Consider the following 22,557-nt stretch of genomic DNA (forward strand, 5'->3'; position numbering starts at 1 on the left):
TGTCCCAGTGGACAAGAGCTTTGGCTATCACTGTGTGCAGCAGCAGTCTGTATAGACCATCACAGGCAGAGTGAGCTTAGGGCCAGCTTCCTCTCAGTAGAATCACACTGCTGATGTGAGAGGAAAGCCAGGCCCAAGGTTCCTGTTATCAGTGCACAAACAGTCTAGGACAGACGCAGCAGGTCATACAGAGAGTTGATATCTGAGAGAGTGAAAGAAAAGAGGCCAAAACCCCATCCCCAACCAAGTATGTCTTCCTGCAGAGCACCTTCTGTGCCTCAAAGATGGGGGCTGTATTGACCTGGGTTCAAGCTGCACTGGGCTGTAACAGTGTACAGGGTGTGTTACTCCTTGTCCATATCTGCAATAGCTGACAATAGCCAATAAGATGGTAGGAGAGTTCATGTAAACCTCACTTCTTCCCGTCCCTCTGCTTCCCTTTTTTCCTACACACAGCTACCCTAGGCAAGGCCATGTCTGCAGAACCTGGACTAGTTTGTATGCCTGGATGTGGTGTAGTGTACAGAGAGGATTTGGGGAAAACGCAAGGCTGTTTCTGTGCTCTTTTGTACACGAAGATGGGAGTTGTGGGAGCAACAGGCCTAGTGCTAGTTCTATACAGGTTTTAAGGTTCAGCTCGTGAGCTGCATTTGGAGATGACCCATTGAAGGAGAAGCTTGCCCTATCTTTTTGTCTCTCCTCCACTGCCTGAGGCTTCAGGTGTTGACAAAGGTCCTGTCTGCCAAGGGAGCCTCGTCGTCAGCTCACCATGTTTAGAAGCTCCTGCAGAGGGCCATTCAGAGCACAGACCAATTTTTCAGTACTCTGACTTGGTCTGGAGAACTGGCTCTGGAGGCTGTTTCTCTCCATGAACAACAGAGGGAGCTGAGGAAAGATTAAAGTGAGCCTTTGGATTTACTGACTCCTAATTTCAGCAGTGCTGAGGGAAAATGGGGAAGGGTTTATGCACTACACATACATGGAGGACTTTCCTGGAGGAGCTATGAGACTAAGTAAGGCTCCCATTTCTGATCTTTTTTTAGACCTCTCTTTCAGGGTGAGAGGAATAGTGCTGTAGAATTGCCTTCTGCTCTCCACTGACTGTAAAGGGAAACCAGCATGAATAGCTCAAGTGTCATTGTTTATATCGTCCCACTTCTAGTGTGTCAGATCTGCTTTCAGAGTAGTGTTACTCTGAAATCAGTGCTATTCTGAAAAGTACTAGACAAACTTCCTTGTGTATTCTTAAAGGAACCACTTCATTAAAATTGATTTTGCAGTGTCATCTCAGGTACCTAACAAACTCTCTGTCAAGAAAACTGGTGTGACTCTACTTAGCGGTTGCAATGTAGCAGGCTTAGAAGGGAGAAACAGCAGCAGAGCTGAAATGGGAGAGAGACAGGTAAGTAATGCAACATTCAGATGCACAGGTAGGATATTTGCTTTCCTGATGTGTTCTCTTACCTTATTTTTGGCCTGGAATCTGTTATGTACATGCTACCTTATTAACATAGAGAATAGTAACAAGAGGAGGTCCCTTTAGGAAATATCTGCTAGAGAAATGTCAGGAACGATTGCTTTGTCATTTATTTGGTTCAGCTTCTGTCCGCTTCCTTCAAGCTATTGTCCTACAAACTAAAATTGAAACCAAGCTGGTGAAGCCCTCGATTTGTTTGTTACCTCTGAGGGAAAACATATATTATCAAAAAAAAAAAAGCATGAAAAATATGAATGACTCAATTTTCCACTTACTTTGATAACCGCTGTATGTGAAGATCACTCCTGCAGTTGTGCAGGATGTAGCTATTCATTTTGTCACGTAGACAGAGTGAGATGCTATGAACTACTAAAAAGTACCTCTCTGTGAATAAAATCTTTTATCATGACAATGGAAGCTCAAAGGTCAGATGGTAACTTGTAATGATTCATGGCCATGGGTGGAAGAAGACATGGAATCGGCTTACCATATGAAACAAAAACGTCAGACCAGAGCTTGAGGTGTTAAAAACTCTGAGGCTGCAATAAGGAGGAGACGAATCCTCGTAACTGGAGGGGAGGAAGCAGGCAGTGCTGATCAACTAGATAGGCATGCTGGCTTTGCTTTGCCAATGGATCCTATAATGTTATGCTGATTGGTGCATTTTGTGGACTAATATACCTATTGAATTTTAACTGCTTTTAGATGAAATATATGCTTTGAAATCTGTTCCTGTAATTTAGCAAAATGAACGGATAAAATGTACAGTGATAGTAAAAAAAAAAAAAAAAAAAAAAAAACAGTACCTAATGGACACTGACCCTTTATTTAAATTCAGGCTTCACCTTTTTCTTTTTAGTCATCTTAAATTTATGCACCAACCCGTCTGTTTCTGTTCACTAACTTTTTGGAAATTAACTTCTTTTGTGAAGTATAGTGATGCTTATCTGTGTTAGTAAAAGTTATTATCACATCATGAAAATAAAAAACACGTCCCTCTCTTAGTGCTATCTAGCCATGACTGTTCATATATTAAATTGTAAACTTTTAGTCAGTGACCACACTTTGACTTGTGCTGTCCTGTCCTTGATTGCACCAGTTGCAAGCGCAGTACTGAAGACACTGATAGCCATTTTCGCATGGTTACTTTTCTGGCTGTAACTGCTGAGTAGGGCTGCTTCACAGCTGCATACTCGGTGACCTGGCTTAAACTGGTTTGTAGAAGTCGTTCTTCAGTATTACTGAGAAGATTCAATGAGGGTATCAAGCTCAACTTCTGAAAAAAGGAAGTGGTATCAGGACAGGTGACCTAATGAGATTGTTGGGTGATATCTTTTGATACTTGTGTTCCTGAAGGTCACTGGATGTTACAAAAAGACCTTGCTTTTATGTCACCCTGGGAATTTTGGTCCTCGGGGTAATCACTTTCCTTTTTTAATAAGCAAAATATTCTGAAAAATCCTCTTTTCAAGAACAATGCTTTTTTCTTTTTTTTTTTCCCCTTGTGGTCTCATAGGAGAGTCTATGAATTTTAGAATTGTAAAAATACCCAAGCTCTATGGGTTTAGTAATCTTGGTTTAATCTACCCCACAGAGAAATGTAATAAAACCTTTTTGTGAGGTGATAAGAACTTTCTAGAAAGTAGTTGTAAAATATTCTTCCCTCCTTAGATCAATCTTTTTAAAAGATGAGTAAATATTATTGCCTTTACTTTATACATGAAATAGTGTTACATAGAGAGGTGAGATGACTTACCTAGAATCACACTGTAATTGGCAAGCAGAAATTGAGTTAGAATTAAGATATTCACAGTCCTACACCAAGGACCACACAACTTCTAAGTGTGATGTGAATGTCTGCAATGACATCGTGGGATGACCAAAACTCAAGTCCTGCCTAAAACCATTTGGAATGGTCAGTCCTACCTAAAACTGTAAGAAAATCTATTAATCTTTTCAGATATAGTGATTAATGGCTATTTAATTTGTCCTGCCTGGTAGCATAAAACGAGTGGGATGCATTGAAAACAAAACATCCTCACATTCCAGTGAACATGTGTGGTCTCTTTGGCCAAAAGAATACTTCCCTATGTACACAGTAAGTTCTCCATAGAAATGTCTGCACTTACTTTTAGAGGGATACAGATCCAAACAATCTGATTAGCTTTCTGCCAAGTTGTCTATATAAATCATGGAGAAAGAGCCTCTTGGAGCAGAAAGCCTGCTGTAGAACAGCTGGGATATGTAAAGGAGGAACACTTCTTTTAGTTATGTTTTTTGTGAGATATTTCTTATTATTACAACAGGGTTTTGAAGGAAAGCAACACTGGGTTTGCTTGGAAAGACTAGATTTCACAGACAGTGGAGAAGGAACACATTGTTAATCTTGAGTGGCTGTTGAAAGCACCAGCTGCATTTCCACCTGACTGAACAAAAAATTACAGACCAAACAGTTTCTGGACAAGTACACAGAGAGGCTGTCATCGAAGCGTTCCACTCAGTAAATAAACATTATGAAGAAACGCGTTATTAGGGATGAGTGAAGAGATTCGTGTCCCATGTGAGCTGATATGAACCTTTGCCTGAATCTTGGCCAAAAGCCTAAGCTAATTTTTTCTGAAGATGGGGGAGGGAATCCATTTTCTCCATTTTCTTATTTTCAAGCTGCTTCTTTGACACCCCAAAAAGGATAATTTCATAGAAATAAGAATGTTTTATTAGATTTCCTCTGTCTGTGTGTATATTTATGCTTATATACAGGCTTCAGGCTGTAGTAGAGGTTTAAGGAATGGGCTCATGGAGTCCAGGTTCTGCTGCCCTGGTTTAAAAGAGGACTCTGACATCCACCACAGTAGGTCTCATACTGGAATAAATGATCCTGCAGTGTTTGCACCACAAACCTGATCTTCCCTCATAGAGCAAATTTGAGGCATTGGATTTATTGCCTGCCTGTGGAAAACTTGCATGCGTGGTGAAGATAGTCCAAACGCCAATTTAAAAAGAGGGCAGTAATATTCAGCAGATGAGTTATTGTAGTATGTGCATACATGCAGAGCCCTAGCACCTCCTTGATTGGTATGATGGTCTTGTTCGTAAAGGCTTTTTTGATGTTTGTATGATCATTAGCAAATCACAGTAGTGAATTGGTGTTTTATGAAAGGAAAGATGATGGCTCTGGTTAGAGCATGTGATTTGGACACTGGTATTTCATATTTGTTACTGATCTCCTGTCCAAGAAAAAAAGGTGCTGTGAAGCTTTTCTGTAAGGGACACTGAGCCCTTTGAGAGTTAGGTTATATATAATACTTAAGTATGTTTTGCTACCCATTCCTTTACTCACTCTGATTTTTGCTTTAATTTATTGGCAGAAATGTCCTTCTCAGCTTCTGATGGTCCAGGAGGTTGGATATAGCATTGCAGAAAGTGGTGGCATGAAGATCTGTGAAAATATTACTTGCACTTGGAAAGGTAGGTTCCAGTACAGGAAATACCCCTGTGTACACTGAACAATCAGATACAGCAGGCTGCATCTACCCTGGAAAAGAAACCTCTTCCAGCAAGTGCCACAGAATAATACAAAGCGGCTAAGGCTGGAGGCTACTTCTAGAGTTGCATCTACCTCTGAAGATGGTAGTACTCCACATCTTACAGCGTAGTTAACTCTCAACATTTCGCCTGACTCTCTCTTGGGCCCCATGTGACACCTTCGTGGCCCTAAAACGTCGTCCTTAATTTCCTGTTGATTTTTCAGTTTCAAATGCCTGAAATAATGCAGAGTAGTGCTGCAAACTGGATACAGGATATATGGCCTGTACTGTTGGGTACATGAGAGTACAAGACATGGAGAGATAGTGTTGGATGAATGGAGGGAGCCAAACCTGATCCAGTCGACCTGTAGGGAAAGGCTGCTGTAGGGAAAAGCACGCAGGTGCCTCAGGGAAGAGCCCATCCTGTTAAACTAGACGCAGGTTTTCTATTCCTTATTCTCTCTTCAGTGACAAAACTTTTGCGTCTTAGCTTTGTAGGATCCTGGCTTCAAAAGGCAGGGTAAACACCGTCCTCTTGTGCTTACCTAAGCTAGGCCAATCTGTACTGGTCTTGAGGGCTTTCTTGCGGCCTGTTAGGTTGTAGATGAAAAGGGCCTTAAAGTAAGATTTTTTCATTCTCTGGGTGAGGCAGCCAGCAACTACTGCCACACTTATATTATAAGTGATATGATTGTTATATTAAATGTAATCTCTCAGAACACACTATTTTGAGACCTTTGGCAAGGGCTGCACAGTTCACAAAACTTAAGTGGGCTTCAGAGGAGGTAGATACCTTTAGTGGGTGTGGAGGCAGTATGTTAGGCATCTAAGTAAGTGATTTGGTGAAGATGCAGACACTGAAGTGGTTAGACATGATTTTTGTGAATTGCTCTGTTCTTCCATTATTCTGTTTTGACTTGATGTTGGTTTATCTTTAAATGGAGAAGGTTAATTATTCTGCTGAATAATTTTTTCTGCCTTTGGATCATTTGCTATTTGTTCTAAATGCTCCTCTCTGGAGAATCTTTCAAGAAGAAAGTCAAAAGACAAAGGAAAGTGCAGAAACATGCATCTCCAGCTCTGCTCTGCACATTACAAGATAATTTCTTACACATAAAAATCTAGCATTAAAAAATTCTTGTTCCTAACTGACCTAGTTCATTTTCTACAGTATTTAGTGGTCCTTGCAGCATAACATAGAGAATGACCACAAAGGCTGACTTTTGTACTTTTGCTCTTACTGGTGTTTTACTGCTCTTGCTTTTGTTTCTCACTTAACGCGTTGTTACAAACTTAACATGCTGTGATCTAAGCGGGTGTGCGTTAAAAACCTTTTCCTGTGGTTAGGTATTGGCAGGGCAGACTTTTTGATAGGAAATTAAAAACAGAAACCTAAAAAGTTTAGGTGCTCTATGAGGGGGTTTTGAGGTGGGAGAGCATATGTGAAACATTTTGCTACTAACAACTTCTAACAGAAATTCTAAGGAGATAAAGATGAAACACAACAGGTTATGCACTGGGCTGTGATATAATTTAAACAAAATATAGTGGACTTTATTCTGTGTTCTAGCTGACCAAATCTGTGGAGATATGAAAGAGCTGGAAAAAGGCAATTTTCATCTGCTTTAGTGTGTCTTATGTTTTGGGCCTAACCAGGATAAACTAGACTTTTCTGGCCTCTTCTAGACCATAGACAGACAAAAGTAGTGGGAGTGTGAAAGGCTTAGGCTTGTGGTGATTTGCATTACTGAATTGTGTGCTTTGAATCTTCAAACACAGAATGCCGAAAGGGGACACAGAACGAATTTAGAGCTGTTACCACTATGAAGCCTTTCATGCCATTGGAGCCAGAAGTGAGGCTTCATGTGGCTGGCTTGCGCAATGATTACTGTAAGTTGTTATTTACTTCTATGCCGAGCTTATTGCAGAGACTGGGAATTTTCATGTATGTTTCAAGAAAGATGGCCAGGGTATGTCCCTGTCAGATCAAATGTGTAAGTTTTGCAGGGTTTCCATGATGTCATTTTTCCTATAAGTATGCACCATTGAAAACTGTCTGTCCCAGGATGTAAGATGATTGCTGAAACCCAGTAATCCATAATACTTAACTGTCATACAGTTTTGTTCAGCTGTGGGTCTCAATACAACTTTCAAAGCAAGTCAGTATGCTTACCCCTGCTTAATTAAGTTAAGGATGTACGAGCTATTACCCTGGGATACTTAGCAACCTGTCAACACACTGGCACCTTTACTGAACAGTGTTTGTTATTTTGGGACGCATCAGTGACATTGTTTACAATTTAGATGATAGATACCTTCTGAACTGAATTCTCACCTATATCTTTGGTGTACGGGCAAAAATTAAGCGTGCGCAAATTATGCATGAGCACACTTGGGGCTCCACTCTGCAGCAGCAAATATGTTTTAACACTTTGTATGTTCTAACCACCCTGTACATGCAAGAGTTGGAAATTGTCCCTGTGGGTTTTTATACAAGATGTCTTTGCAGGTGTTCATTAGATGTATATCTATGAACAGGACAGGACAAAGGCTTGTTTATATGCTGGTTGAGGCTGGACCCCTGCCTGGATGATTTACACTGGTTGTGCACCAGGTGTGCCCCAGGAATAACAGCATTAGCAGAAGTCTATGGAAACGCTTTTTTTAATATTTATTTCTGGCTGCAGCAACTGGGGCCATAGTCAAACAGCTGACATTTAGCTGTTCTTCAGAGTGACTTTAATTACCAAAGCATGATTTCAGACCTTGTCCTATGGTACCATCCTCTGTGCTTCAGGGGTGGTGGAGAGTGATATTTCAGCTGCTCTACATGTAGATCTGAGGGTTTCCCTTGACATGGGAAGCATCCTTGGTTGGAATTAAATGTTGTATACCAACTTCTTCTGGCCTACCTGACATAGCAGGCTGCTCTGAGGCTAATCAGTCTATGTAGTGGTATGTTTTGTCAGGATCTGCAATGCACCTAGCATCAGGAGCAGTGGAAACAGTGTTTTCAGCATACTTTTGCTGAACAATGCTCTGCAGGTGAGGAGCAGTGTTTCCCTGATTCCCTTCTGCTTTTTTCTTGTATCACGTGCAGGGTAGATGTTACCATTAGGTTGAGGATGTAGGAGAGACTCTAGCATATAGTGTCATTCCTATGTATAACTGTAGTATTCCTAGGTATAACTGTATGCAGGTATTAATAACATGAATTACCTTGGAACAAGAGTGTTCTTGGAACTGTAGCTACTGCTGGATGACCCTCATTTCTGGTAGCAGAAATTAGTGAGTGATGTGGCCATCCAAAGTGAAGAGTGACAGATTAAAAAATTCTAAGGAATGGAAGCTGCAAGTCTTATTCTGCTGTACAAACTTACCAGTTTGTGGAGGTTGACTTGGTAGAGACCATGGCTTGTTAGAGGTAATGACCTTCGTTTAGTTTTTCTCATTTGGTGTCCTCATTGAATTACAACTAGTAGTAATCTCATAGCTGTAGTCTCTTGAAGTTGTCCCATTGTTTTTTTTAAAAAAAAAAAAAAAACACCTCTTCCCCATCCCACTACCTACAACTGTACTGCAGTAATTTTTAATAGCTTTCTTTTAGATCTAAACATACTGGATTGGAACCATGAAAATCTCATTGCTATTGCACTAGGACCTGCTGCACACATCTGGAATGGAAGAACTCTCCAAGGCGTTGAAAGCATTGATTTGAATTCCAGTTCCAAATACATTTCCTCTCTGGCTTGGATAAAAGAGGGGACTTGCCTTGCCATTGGCACCAGCGATGGAGAAGTGCAAGTACTAGATAATTTGCTTTTTTAGTCTTTTTCCATTTTTATCTAAAGTGGCCACAAGAGGATTTGCATCATAATTTTTTTTGGTAAGGAAACAAAACAAAAAACCTCTGCTGGAGACAGATATATAGCATCTCCCTATATCACGTTAGATCTCACTGAAATGCCTTAGTGCTCTCCAGCGTTATCTATAGGTAAAGGAGCCTCTGAAACCACCTGAGAAGTAATGACTGAATTAATGATTCAGCTGTTCAGGGTCAGTTAGAATTTTTTCCATCAGTAAGAGGAACCCTTTTGTGAAATTATTTTATCCAGTACAGACTATGCTTTGTTGTAACTCTCTTGCTAAGATCACTGTTGTGACAGATTTCTTTAGAATGTAAGCCAAAATTCTCCTTATGGATTCACACACCAGAATTTGACTTCAATCAGATTATGCACACACCTCTCAACCAGCTGTAATAGGGCAATCCTGTTATCCAAAGATTTTAGTCGGATGTTGGCTGAGATGCTAGATAGTGTGGGAAGCTACTTGATGCAGTCTTGAGTCAGCAGTCTGAAGGTACTCGGGCCCATGATTTCTAGCATGGATTTCCAAATACTGGCATGTAAATAAATAGCTTTAAACTCAGATATGTACATTGCCTTTAATTCCTACTGACTTCAGCATCAGTGGTATAGGGACCAACATCTGGAAATACTCCCTTAGTTGTGAAATGAATGATCTTGAGGTCATCTGTATATCAAATCAGAAATGAGTGGTGGCTTACCTGCAAACAAATTAAGTTAACAATAATGTCTTTTCTTTTTGTTGTTAAACTTGTTTTTTTGTTGTTGTTGTTTTGGGTTGGCAGCTGTGGGACATTGAAACAAAAAAGAGGTTGAGAAACATGTTTGGTCACCTGTCTGTAGTTGGAGCTCTGAGCTGGAATCATTATATTCTAAGCAGGTGAGTGGTACAGCACAGTCACAGAAAGAGTCCTACTGTTTTTACTTCGCTAAAGTGAGTGGGACTTTTGTCTCTTTTTCTCTGGCTTTGCATAAAGGTGCTTTATCCTGTCTCTTTACTTATCTACCTTTTCAGAAGTTATATGTAGATTTACTGCATGGCAAGAAGGCAGCCAAAGGGAGTTGGACCCCCTCTTTAGTCCCTTTTTCTTACCCACTTTCCAGAAAGCTGTCACCACTTGCAGAATTTCACTAGAATATAGAGACTGTGGCTTTGGACTGCGGCTCTTTTTGTGCAAAGCCTGAGCTCTGAATGGTGTTGCCTCCAGTGAGTCTGGACTCCAAGAAAGTACCAGGTGGAGAATGGCATGGAGTTCAGGCTGTTCTTCCATTGATACCAAGGCTGCATCTATCCTTTCAGGTGCACAGTGAAGCACAGCTGTTAGAGTTGCACACCTTTCCAATGATGTAGCTGTGAGGGAAGGCCAATTCAATGCTTCCCACAGCCTGAGACCTATTTTGAGGGAGGATTAAAGTGGTTGGCCTTTGAGGGTGAGTTTTTATGCTAGCTTGTGAACATTTTGTGTTTAGGGATCACTTCAGTATGGGGACTCAAATGAGAATGATTAAACATACTTTCTCATGTTTTTCTTTTTCTTCCAGTTGCTGGTTCATATGTTTGTCCCAGACTTGAAGGGCTGAGGGGAGGCTGGCTTATAGATACTTCTACTGTTTTAAAGTCATGTGGTAGTCTTCTGTTTTGTTTAAACTCAGTAATAGTAGCAAGGGTTGACTGATTTAAACTTCATTGTTAAACTCAAAATGAAACTAATATCACTGGACAAGCACACTGCTTTAGAGAAGTAGTTTTGTTTTGATTTCACAGTAAGATTCTGTGGCTTTTGGTTGTGTTAGGTCTGCTGGGTGAGGTACAAGAATACCAACTGAACAGTTAATAAAATGCTATGACCTTTGGAGTAGGTCTTCTGGGTGAGTTAAGTTACAAGGGTGAGGCCTGAACATCTTGTTAATGCCAAGTGACATAACCTTATTACAGTACGCATTAGTTTCAGTTTGTATTTCAGCTTGACCAAATGAACGCAAATAGCAGAAACTTATAAATTGCAAACCTCTTTGAATAAGAATTGATAATAAAATTCAGCATGAACCTGTGAATCACGGTTACTGTTGATAGATTATGTTGAGATAATATTTATGACTTGTGCTAGGTTGACAACAGACCAGCCATTCTAAAATTATGACAGAATCTAAGTATTTATATAAACAGAAAGAAAGACATGGCGTGATTATTCTTTGTCAGTAATATAAGAGAACCGTTCTTACACCAAACTTCACTATGGACAGTTGATTCTTTGGGATTATATTGACTTTACTAATACTTGTGGCCAAAATAGTCCAACAACACATCCTCATGAAACTCTAAATATATTTCAGTACCATAAATTAACCTATCATGAAGTTTTATGGGTTTTTGTCTTTAGCAGAACAAATGTAATCATCTGTGTAAAAAGCAAATAATTCTAATTTCTTCTTATGGCAAGTAAAACGTTTCATTAAGAAAAATAAATCCAACTAGGATTCTGAAGAGGCTCAGTTCCTTCCCACTCTTACCACTAGAATGATCAAAAATCTTAATATGGTCAACACTGGCAATTCGATTCTGTTTCTGTTAGTAAGATTTTTCTGCTTATTGTACAGTAGGAAAAGTCTATATGAATCTGCAGGAGGTAAATGATGACATCTTTGCATATGACATGCATATTCCAATGTATCTTTACAGACATTTTCTGTAAAAATTGCCAGTGGATATTAAGGACAACTGGTTGGTTGGAGTCTTTCACGCTTTTGTGGACTTCATTGGTTTCAAGAGCTTGGCAAGTCTGTACAATACAAACATAGTAGAATGACACTGCTTGTAGTCGGTCAGTTTTGTGTGTGCATTTTTGGAGCTTCTGAATCACTCAGCTTGTATCTGAAAATCTTTAAGAGCTAGTACAGGAAAATCTTCAGTCATTTTTGCTTTAAATATATCTCACATTACTGCAATATATTTATCATTTTCCGATGTCCAGAAAGTTGATGATGAACTTTCTGAAGTTGAATGAATCTTACAACTTTCTCAATGCCATCAGAATGGATGGAGGTGTGAATTTCCTGTGGGAAGCTCTTTTATTTTTTCATAGATTTAATGTAGGTAATATCCTTAGGAAGACAGGAAAAGAGTTATATGCTGTAAGATATTTTTAGTAATTTTAATTCAGCTCTTCTATTGATGCGCAAAACCCACATCGAGGAGCTAAGCTGAAGCAGTAGCAGTGCTTCCAACAGGGTTTTTCTTCCTTCCTTTGATAGACTGATGATACTGACTGTAGTAACCATATGTAAATGGAGAGTGCAACCTCTTGGACCTACAGTTCATGCTCTGTAGAGTGAGTGAAGGAGTGGTCCCGCAGGAGAGGCAGCACCATGGATCCATTTCCTAACAGGCAATTAGTGTGACTAAGTCAAACTGTGACAAGTAGAGGTGGTTAGTGCAAATTCTCCTTCAGCCTGGTTCTGTCCTTCCTCCCTTTCGCTTTCAAAGAAGACACTGTTACTCACTAAGCCCTTTCTCAGAGCAATGCAATTATACACTGACTCTTTTGGGGGAGTAGAGTTGTATCTGGCCTTGGCAAAACTTGTGTGGCACAACAGTACTTTTGTTAAAGAAGAGGAAAGAGTTTATGTTAAATGGCTAGCAGTTGAAGGCTAGCAGTTGAACAAGGTGCAAATCAGTGTCGTTCATTGCGATATATCTTCAGGGAAAGGAAAACTCTAATGGAGAACAGCTTTTCTGCCTGGCCTGTACTGAGCAGCTGCTTGGCTCCTTTCCATTGTCAGCCACCTCTGCATTCTGGGTGCGCTTTTGATACTCTGGTTTGTCTTGCCTCTTACTTCAATAGTGTTGTTCTGCAGGCATGTTTTGCTGTGGTTTGCTTTTGAAACCACTGAAGAAACATCAATGTGACAATGTAGCTTGTCTTCCTTGACATCAAATTCATGCTATCTTTTCTCATCTACAGTGGTTCAAGATTAGGATCTATTCACCACCATGACGTTCGGGTTGCTCAGCACCATGTTGGGACTCTTTGCCAGAACAAGCAAAGCATTTGTAGCCTGAAGTGGTCACTAACCGATCAGTTGCTGGCAAGTGGATCTAGTGATGGGGTATTGAATATCTGGCCTAGTGACCCTGGTGTGAAAGTGCAGTCACAGCCACTGAAAACCATACCTCATTCCTCAGCAGTCAAGGTATATGGAGAAGGAATAGCTGCTTTTCTATATCTGTCCTCATGAAATCATGTTGCTGATGTAGACAGTCATGGGATTTTTCAGATTATCTCGGTGATTCCTGTTAGTTTCTTCTCCCCTTACTGTGGCGCAGTTAATTTTAAGACCCATTCTCCTCATGCAGTATTCCCAGTCACGGTAATACTTTGACTACTGAATACTTTGAGTTTTTCCTGGATTAGTAGGCCTTTGTAAATATAATACCAAACAGAAATAAAATTTACAGCCTCCTCCTCACTCTGTCTTGCACAGAGAACTTCAGTGGCACAATACCTACAAGTCAAAAAACAAGAGCTTTTAATTATTGAAGTTTGGTTTTGGAGAATTCTCTCTGCTGAAATAATTTTAAATATAAAGTTTCTTTTGCCCTCCTGTCCATACTTTCATTTCATGATATAATAGCTGATAGCAAGGGATCTGAAGTAAGAAACTGGAGATGGGACAGCTTAGATTGCTCATCTTCATAAGCTCTCAGTCTGTGTGGGAGATAGGACAGATATCAGCAATGAGAGACAGGGGAGTTCAGCATTTATAAGCTGTTTATCCTCCCAGAAAAGCCTGAGGCTGGACTGAAACACTGATGTTAAAAGGTCAGAGAAAGCTGTTGGAATAGGTGGAATTCAGTTCTTGTTAGCTTTCCTTGAGCCTGGGCCTCCGGCATGTGCTGGATGTATCTCAGAAGGAACCAGGCCTGTGGTAAGTCCTATAAGTCACGTTGCCTGGGGGTTCCCTGTTGGCTTGGTTTAGGCAGTAAGTCAGACTCTAATCTAATGGTCTGTTGTGGCACCCAACTGTGAATCTGTGACCCATGAAGTGTAAGAAAGGAAGCTGGAGTTTTGCCAGCTTATGTGAAGACAGTGTAGGCTACTGTGAAGCAATGGCAAAGGAAATCTGAAGCAGCGTTTGGAGTTTTGGGATCTTACATCTCTGTGTGTGTGTGTAGGAGGAGCATGATGTGCAGTGAGTAAAAGAAAAAGGTACACTCTGGGTGCTTGCTGTAGTTCATTTTTCCAACCTGGCTTTTAAGCAAAATCTACTCCCCTCTTCTTCAGCTAACCTCCTAGTCTTTCTGGCGTCTGTTTTTTTTCTTTAGGCTATGAACTGGTGTCCTTGGCAGTCCAAAATCCTTGCTACAGGAGGTGGAATGAAAGATGGGGTTTTGCGTGTCTGGGACATAAATCGTGAGAAAATCATCCAAAGTGCAGCTACAGATTCTCAGGTGAAATGATGAAATGTCTGCATAGTTAGGCTATGGCCTCTTGTATAGCTGTGTTACTTTGGCAAACTCCCACTGACTTTGAGGGCAGTTCTGTAGACAGAGGAACAGTGGGATTTTCTCTAGAGAAGCATTTGTGCTATGTTCAGCACTGCAGTGTGTGATTGGATTCAGAAGCAATTTGTTTTTTCTTGTTGACCACTTCTGTCTCAAGTGGTTGAAGAGGAGGTGGTCTCACAGCCAGACACTTTTCATCATCTTTTCCTTATTGGCAGTGATGCTTTTGGCCAAAACTCAAAACAAGGAGAGAATGTTGTGGAGGAGGCAAAATTCCCAGAGTGCTCGGGTGGGGAGAGCTGTAAGAGTCAGAGGGCAAACATCAGTCTCAGAAATTTGAACGTTTGGAGCTTCTCAGACAAAGTAAAGCAGTATAACTCTTGTTGATTCTCCTGGATCTATGCCAGCTTACTCAACTGAGGATCTGTCTGAGGGGCTTCGGTTTTATACTGGTAGGCTACTGTCATGCTTAGCTAGGATAATGGTGCAGCTATACTTCAAAGTATTGTCAGAAATGGGGTGATCCTTCCAAATAAGTAAATATTCTACTGGGGCTATTTCTCAGTAGCTTGTTTAAGCATTGCGGTTAACATGGCAAATTTCAAATCTACTGAATGATGCATGTAGACCTTTTCTGAGAACTAAAGCAGAATTTTAAATTGCAATAGATTTGTTCCTTGCTGTGGTTACCCAAAACCAGCAAACTGATGACTGGACAAGGCCTTCCTAGAAATCAGATGACAATATGGAAGTATCCTATGCTTATCAATTCATCAGAACTCTATGGCAAGTATTTTGGTTAATAGTTTTCACTGGTTCAGTTAACTGTCCTTCTGTCTAATCAATATAATTCTGCAATTAATTTACTTATGTGTTTAAGCAAAATAAAGTTAAAAGAGCATCACCCACACATGCTGTCTCTACCTAGATGCATGCATTCACACAGTCCTGAGGCATTGAATTGGAAATGTAAGCTTATTAAGATAGTAATATATAAGCTGCCTTTGTAAAATGCCTTAGTTTTAATGATGGGATTCTCTCCTATTATTTCTAAGGCCATACCAGGTGCAGGATGTGGAGTCCCCCCTCTCCCTAAGGCCTCCTAGAGCTGGGCTGAGAGTGCTAAGTTGCTTCCATATATTCTGTGTTGATTGCCTCCTCGATGTGGGTCTTCAGTATTGCAGCTCATCATGCAAGGATACTGGACCAGCTTCCAAAAGAAGTTTGAAATAAACCTCCATATGTTATTTAGAGCTATCTAGGTTTCAGTGAATGATTTTGTCTGAAGTATTGCAAAGCAGCTTCTTTCCCTTGTACTGTGCTGATAGCTAGAGCAAGTGAAGTTTCTTTGCAGCTCTGAGTATCTCAGTCCATGGAACTGTAGTACAAGACTGTATATCAAAATTGTTCTTTGCTCCCATCCATTGAGTTTCATTTGTTTCAGTCTTAACAGAAGAGATCCAACAGAAGCATCTGAATTTTAAGGAAAACACAAGTTATTTGAGCACTGGCTATGTTTTTGCTGGTTTAGGATGTTTTTCACACTCGCTGACAAGATTATATCCAGAGAAGCTTTTGATTTTCCACCTAAAAACACAGGTGATATTTACCAATACTTTTTGCACCCCATTGATGCATTTAAAGGAACTAATTAAATTTCTAATATGTGCTGTACTCCAGGGACTTGGCTTCAACCCTAGCCTGTAAGGGGAAAGCCTGGAAGACTCAATCCAAAGATGGAAGAGAGAGGGCATGTGTCTTGCACATTATCCTTGTGTAATGCTGCTTCTTCATGCTATTTTTCTTCTCTTATCCCTACTCATTTATGTATAGCTCTAAAGGTAGCTTTCTCTAAGAAATGATCTGAAAGTGAAATAAGGAAAATGACTCAGTGCATCTGCAGTGCTAGAAATGTAAAATCTACATTCAGTCTTTACTACCGTAGCTACTTAACTACTGAGGTTTCTCAAATCTGTATAAATCTTGAATGCACAGTTTACAATGGAAAGATTTGCTCTTACTTTTGAGAAAAATGTGTCGTGCAAAAGATTTACCGTGTAAGTCAATACATTACTAATGTTGTAAAGCTGGAGGGTTACTTATCATCCTGTTTCCTATTCAGTTTACACATCCGCAAGAAAAACTAATTTTCTGGAACAAAAAGATCAGAAAATTACTGTGTGGCTATTTCTACTTATGGCTATTTCTACTTATGTTCTTACAACATCCAAGGAATTGGATGCTGGAGAAAATTGTCAATGTGTCAAAATATGTTCAGAAAAAATACTCTAATTGCAGGATGTCTCTAAATCACTCTCAGACACCCTTAACCACAAGATTCTGCACTGAAATAAATTGTCGTTACTGTATTTCATTATTGGATCCTGCTGCAAAGAGCTGAAGACCTCAGCTAACAGCTCAGCACTATCAGCTATTTTTGAATACTTTAGTAATTGAGGTTGCCTACTAGTGAGCAATAAAACAACTGGAAGGTAATAACCTTTTTCAAGCATGAAGTCCATCTTTGGGATACTTCTGATACAGCTATGAGAGTAAATTGCTAGATTATTTTTGGATATAGATTTCCTCCCCTCAGAAAAGTTGTTTTAGATCAAGGAAAACACAAAAGCAAACACCCAACGTTTAATTGTTTTGAAAAGTGCCTAAATGTAATCTTGAAACCATGAAATAAAACTCCAGTCTTCTCCACTCAGAAAACATGGCAGTGAACAATTTCCACTGTTCTGATTTCTCCCCAACCCTCCCTCACTTATTTGTGACTGAAACTATTAATCAAGTTTCAATTAGTGTTGTGAATATTTTTGAATGCCTCTAAAGACTATGTCTCTGACTCTTGCTTTAAAGTCATTGCAGACACTGGAAGGAGATGATGTTAAGAATTCTGTGCAATGTGAACTCAGTCATGCATATTGACAAAGTGGTGTAGTCTTCAATAACTTGAGGAGCAAAGCTTGAAAAATAATCTCTGCTGGAAATAATTTAGTGTTAACGTCAAAATTCCAGTCTCAAACTCTAGGTGGGATGTGTTACTCAGCCCCAGGGCAAAAGATACTTGCTTTTAGTCACTGTGGGTCCAAAGAGCCATTCTAGCAGCTTCACAAAGGTAGGACAAGCTATCCATCTACAGCATTGCTATGGATCCTCATCAGGTACCACTGTGATAAAATACCACAGCCTTGGAGGGCCTCACAGTTCCTCACATGCTTATCCTCACAACATTCTTTTGAGCTAGAGAAGTGCTGTTATCCCTATTGTGTTCCTGGGGACCTGAAACACAGAGGATGGGAGGACATAGGTGACCTACGTCTGGTCTATTTTGGATGAGATACGCTATATCTCAGTATTTCCTGTTTTGCCCTTGGATGACTAACACAGCTATATGATTAAGTCAGTAACACCACCCACCCAGAGAAGGTAATGGCCAGTAATTTATGGTAAAAAGGCTCCTAATTTTTCTTGCCCCAGGTACCTAAAAATCTCATGGTTTGACCTTGTGCAAGATCACACAGGCTGTCTGTGTCAGAGCAGTAAAGCAAGCATAGGTCTCGGTGGTCTCAGTTTAACACCAGATTCTTGTTCAGCCATCCGGTTCAGAGCCAGTTATTTTTACTGAAGAAGATGCTTGCATAACCAGGTTAATGAGTTGTTCACGTTTTTATGCTGCTAAACTGGGGTAGCTTCTGGCTTTCGGTGTCTAGCTCTCAGTTTGCTACGGCTACAGACAAACTCAATATGCAATTCAGATAAATTATTCGGTGGGATCATTGTTAAAGGATCTCCTTAATAATAATAACTCAGCAGCTGCAGACACTATCTCATAGTTGTTGGATCAGCAGCAAACTGTCTGCAAAGCACGTGCAGCCAGATGGGAATGCTCAGCCGTGAGACACATTACCAAATGCAGATGAGATTCATGTGGTAAGTGCAGCAGAGAATCAAGGTTCAGGTTTAATGTTCTCCTTGGACAGAAATGTGGTACAGTCCTTGCAGTTACAGCCTGGTCCCTAATACAAAAAAAATTGACTTCAGTTCCTTCTTAATGTGAAAGTACTCTCTAGATAAAGCTGGCTTCAGTGAAAAAACAAGTCTTATGCAGCACATTTAGCTACTATAGTGGAAGTAGATCGAACCCTACCGTGGGTAGGGGATGGTGAAAGTGCACTGCATTCTCAGTGTAAAATTGTGACCCATCTTTGAGTATTTTATATGCATGTTTTATTTTGCAGGTCATAAAGGGAGAGTGCTGCATGTAGCCTTGAGCCCAGATGAGAGCAGGCTCTTTTCTGTGGCGGCTGATGGGACAGCTTGTGTGTGGACATGCCACGAGTCTGGGGAGAGCAGATACACCAGCAAGGCGGCGCCTAATGGTTTTCTGAGCTCATTCTTGTGACTTCTTTTCCTTGAAAGCAAGTGATTAAGTGCATTTGGCCCATTCAATAATTTGGAATATATATGTTCCTTCCAAATGAAACATAGCAAAAAATAGCATCATATTTTCATGCAAAAGCAATTTTCTCCATCAGTTCATCAACATATAGAATGATAGTAACTTGTCTCGCTCACGTTAGGGGAAAAATGTTCTAACTTTGAAGAATAATATAACATTTATTTTCATTAAACTAGCATGGGTGGAATCCCCCCTATGTCAAGTGCTAGCATAAAGTCTTAGGTCCTGCTTTTAGCTATGCTTCTTGTAATTAGTTTTACACCGTCTTAGCCTCTCCATTGGAAACACATGCCCCTCATGTAAGTAACCTGGAATTATTCAAGGACTAGGACCAGCAGAGACCAGTCCAGGGGACCAGATCATTCTATACATCACATAGATCATAGTGCAAAAGAGAGTCTGTGTAAATATTTCTTGAGACCCAGCCTAAATACATTACTCTAACTAAAGATAAATAATTTATTGGGAATTCTTTATTGTTCTCATAGCAGCAATGAGAACTGTGTTTATTAGAAAATGCCTTTTACTGGATTATGAATTGTTTCCTTAAACCCATCTATTGTGTGTGTTAGATATATGAAAATATAAATAAATGTGTAATAATTCTGTTACTGTGCATAATTAAGTAATCAACTGGTGAGCAGAGCCAAAGAAGCATTCTGTTTGGGTGAAACACAACAGTTAGTTCATTTATCCCATATGGGTACCAATTTAATTTTAGGTGTCAATAAACTTGGTAGCTGGCACTCTGTGAGTTTTATTTAGTGCTCTCAAGGGCCAAACCCCTTGGACTTTAATAGGAGTTTGTCTGAGTAAAACGTGTACACTGTCAACAGCTAAGTAAGACTGTCAGGATTCCTCTTCAGATGCTATTCAGATGCGACTCAGTGGTGCTATTCAAAGCATGCTCTATCTACAGACATCTCTGGAGCTTTGTGTTCACCATTGATGGAGAGGCACTGAGTAGGGATTCAGTCTTGAATTTGTATATTAAAAGCCCTGTGAGCTCAGAAACTCATTGCTTGAATTTCTTTTTTTTTTTCTGTTTGAAATATATTTGCAATATTTCCTGTAACTGACCTAAGGAAGTATGGGGGATTAGAGGAGTAGATTATCAGCTGCTGGAAAATTAAGTTGTGATCAAATGCTTGAAAAGAGATAGGCAACATTAAGGGGGGGCACAAGCATCTCTGGAAATGAATGTGAAACTGTCATATCTTTGGTTCTCATCATTTTTAAAACCTCATCTTCTGTTCATAAATCACATGATCACTTTAGGTCTGGAAGTTTGAGACCGCTAATGTTTTCTCAGATGTCCTGAGTACCTAACAAGTTGTTAATTTACAATAAATATGCTACTAAGCTGCTAGTTTCTGTGGTTATCTCTTGTGGTCTTCTGCAAAACGAGATAGAAAAGATAGAAACAACTATGAAGAAGCTCATATCTGAGAATAGGAAATAACTTACACAGTACCTGTACTCTAATAATAGCATGCTTATTGCAGCTGATTTTATCAAGCATTTAGAAGCTGATTTAAATACTCAAAACAGTGTTTTGCATACTTTAAAAGTTTCTAAAAAATGTTAAAAATATTTTTCTCTTTTCAAAGGGAAAATAGTAATAGAATTCATCTCTTTACTCTTATAGATTTCTGTGATTTTCCCCCAAATTCCCTCTCTTTCCGTAGAAGTTACCTAAATGCTCTTGATTTACCAAATAAAGAAACAGATGTTTAATATGGGGTGGGATAGGAGGATGTCATGGGGAAAGAGCTAGTCAATATGAAGCTAAGCATATTTTGTTTGATGCTTAGCTATTGAAGTAAGAAATAAGAAAATAAGAAATAAGAAAATAAGAAAAGAATAAATAAGAAAACACGTTTTTGGATTGAGGAATGCTGACTACTTACACCTAGTTATGCTCATTCATTATTGAATGGTCAAGCTGTATTGGCCCCCCAAGTATTCTAACATGGTACTTAAAGTGGGAGAAGTCACTGATTTAGCGGAACTAGCCAAAAGTCCATTAATAAAATGAGAATCTTTTGTGAGCATGTGAACAGGAGCTCTGCTCTATGATCACGTCTCCATTCCAAGAAAGCATTTAAGCATATATTTGAATTTCAGCTTGTGACTAATCTGGATTCAAATTAAACGTTTACTGAAGTATTTTTTCTAGATATGCTTACTTTTCTAGCAGTGCACCTTTACTGTCAGTCTCTTTAACATGGCTAATATCTGTCTTTCTGGAATAGGAGTTTGAGGACTTGAGGGGGCAGCATGGATCTGCGCTGCTCATGCGTTGCAGGTGTGTTACTGAATACTTGCAAGTATAGTGTGCAGTTGCTGAAAGCAGATGATTATTCTTGCAAAGCTGCCTCATTCTGCCTCTGCAGAGGTCTTAACCTACAAACTCTAAGGAAAAATGTGAAGTCTTTACTTCCTCCCCATAGAATATGTCATATTTTTAGCTCGTTGCCTGTCTCTGCTAATGGCGGAGTCTCCGGAGGTGACACAAAGTGTAAGCAGAATTTACGTTGCCCAAACCTACAGCATAATGCCAACTGTTCTGTTCAAGGTGGAACATTTTACAGCTCATATGGAATCCAAAACTTAGGACAAAAATCATTTTTACAAGAGAACAACCTTGAATTGCCCATAGTGAGAATGTTTGTTCCTAGGCTCACCGGTACAACAAAGTGGGTATCTGACTGTTATGCAATTAAATAGTTTAAAGAAATTTAAATGAGGGAATTCTTTTGTTTCGGCATATACAACACACTGAACAATCTCTAGCAGACTCTCCCCTGTTTTGCTGCCACCTGATGCTAGGTACATAAATGTTACCTCAGCCTGTGCAATGTAGTTTATGCCTCTTCACAGGGTGTTCAGCTGTCCCATAAGCTTGCAGTGAGCAGAAATTGTTGCATTCTAGATGTCAGAGTGTCACTGGCTGATCATGATGCTTTTCTTAACCTGTTGCTAATGCTAGTATTGCATGGGCTCCATCCCGTAGTAGTGGAGCTCTATTGGGATTGGGTTCAGACCTCCTGATGAGAGAAACGCCCAGCTCTGTTCCATCTCCTTGCTCTTGCTCCTACTGCTTTTTCCACAGATTTCCACCACTGGCAGAGGTGACAGAGACTTGAATGTTACATTTATCGTGTTAAGTTCAGTTCCACTAAGAACCTGACTAATTTTGCACAATTCACCAAACAACGTTCAGGTTAAAAAAGTTTTTATGCTGGCTTGGGGTAGATTCTAGATTTCAAGCTAGAGGAGGAAGGCTATATATTTTGCTTTTGCCTTTCACATTTCTTGATGCACTGCAGACTTTTCCTTAGTCAGATCCTCACCTTCCTGATCTCTAAAGTTCTGCAGTAATTGGATCAAAATGGAAAAAAAATGGATCATAGGCTTTCAGCAGGGTTTTCCACTGACAAGGATGCTGCCAGTGATGTCCAGACAAGAGGAGGAAGCAGAGCGAAGAGGAAGAAATAAGATAAAGAAAATGCTACAGCAGGATGAAAGTTGCCTTGAAGATCAGCTATTTCATTAGAGTAATAACGATTTTCTTTTTCCTGAGGCAAGAATGTGGCAGTTTGCATGATAAATTGAATAGAAAATGCCTGGACTTTGCTTACGTATTCCCTGGGTGTATAAAGACAGAATCAAAGTCACCGCTTTGGGTGTCGGTATCAGTCGGTGGGCCA

The 22,557-nt window shown here is 39.9% G+C and overlaps 1 protein-coding gene across 1 annotated transcript in view; it reads left to right on the top strand.

Moving 5' to 3' along the window:
- Positions 1-19,934, top strand: part of LOC104146902 (cell division cycle protein 20 homolog B) — a 34,390-nt gene extending 14,456 nt beyond the window's left edge. Inside the window, exons 4-12 of the mRNA XM_068928355.1 lie at positions 1,281-1,402; positions 4,846-4,945; positions 6,784-6,894; positions 8,612-8,808; positions 9,659-9,753; positions 12,836-13,064; positions 14,197-14,322; positions 15,045-15,162; positions 18,624-19,934. Coding sequence (XP_068784456.1) covers positions 1,281-1,402; positions 4,846-4,945; positions 6,784-6,894; positions 8,612-8,808; positions 9,659-9,753; positions 12,836-13,064; positions 14,197-14,322; positions 15,045-15,162; positions 18,624-18,787 — 1,262 coding nt within the window. The 3' untranslated portion in view covers positions 18,788-19,934. The remainder of the gene's footprint in view (positions 1-1,280; positions 1,403-4,845; positions 4,946-6,783; positions 6,895-8,611; positions 8,809-9,658; positions 9,754-12,835; positions 13,065-14,196; positions 14,323-15,044; positions 15,163-18,623) is intronic.
- Positions 19,935-22,557: the final 2,623 nt, after the last annotated feature.

Source organism: Struthio camelus, chromosome Z, assembly GCF_040807025.1.
Source record: "Struthio camelus isolate bStrCam1 chromosome Z, bStrCam1.hap1, whole genome shotgun sequence".
In the NCBI taxonomy this organism is placed as follows: domain Eukaryota; kingdom Metazoa; phylum Chordata; class Aves; order Struthioniformes; family Struthionidae; genus Struthio; species Struthio camelus.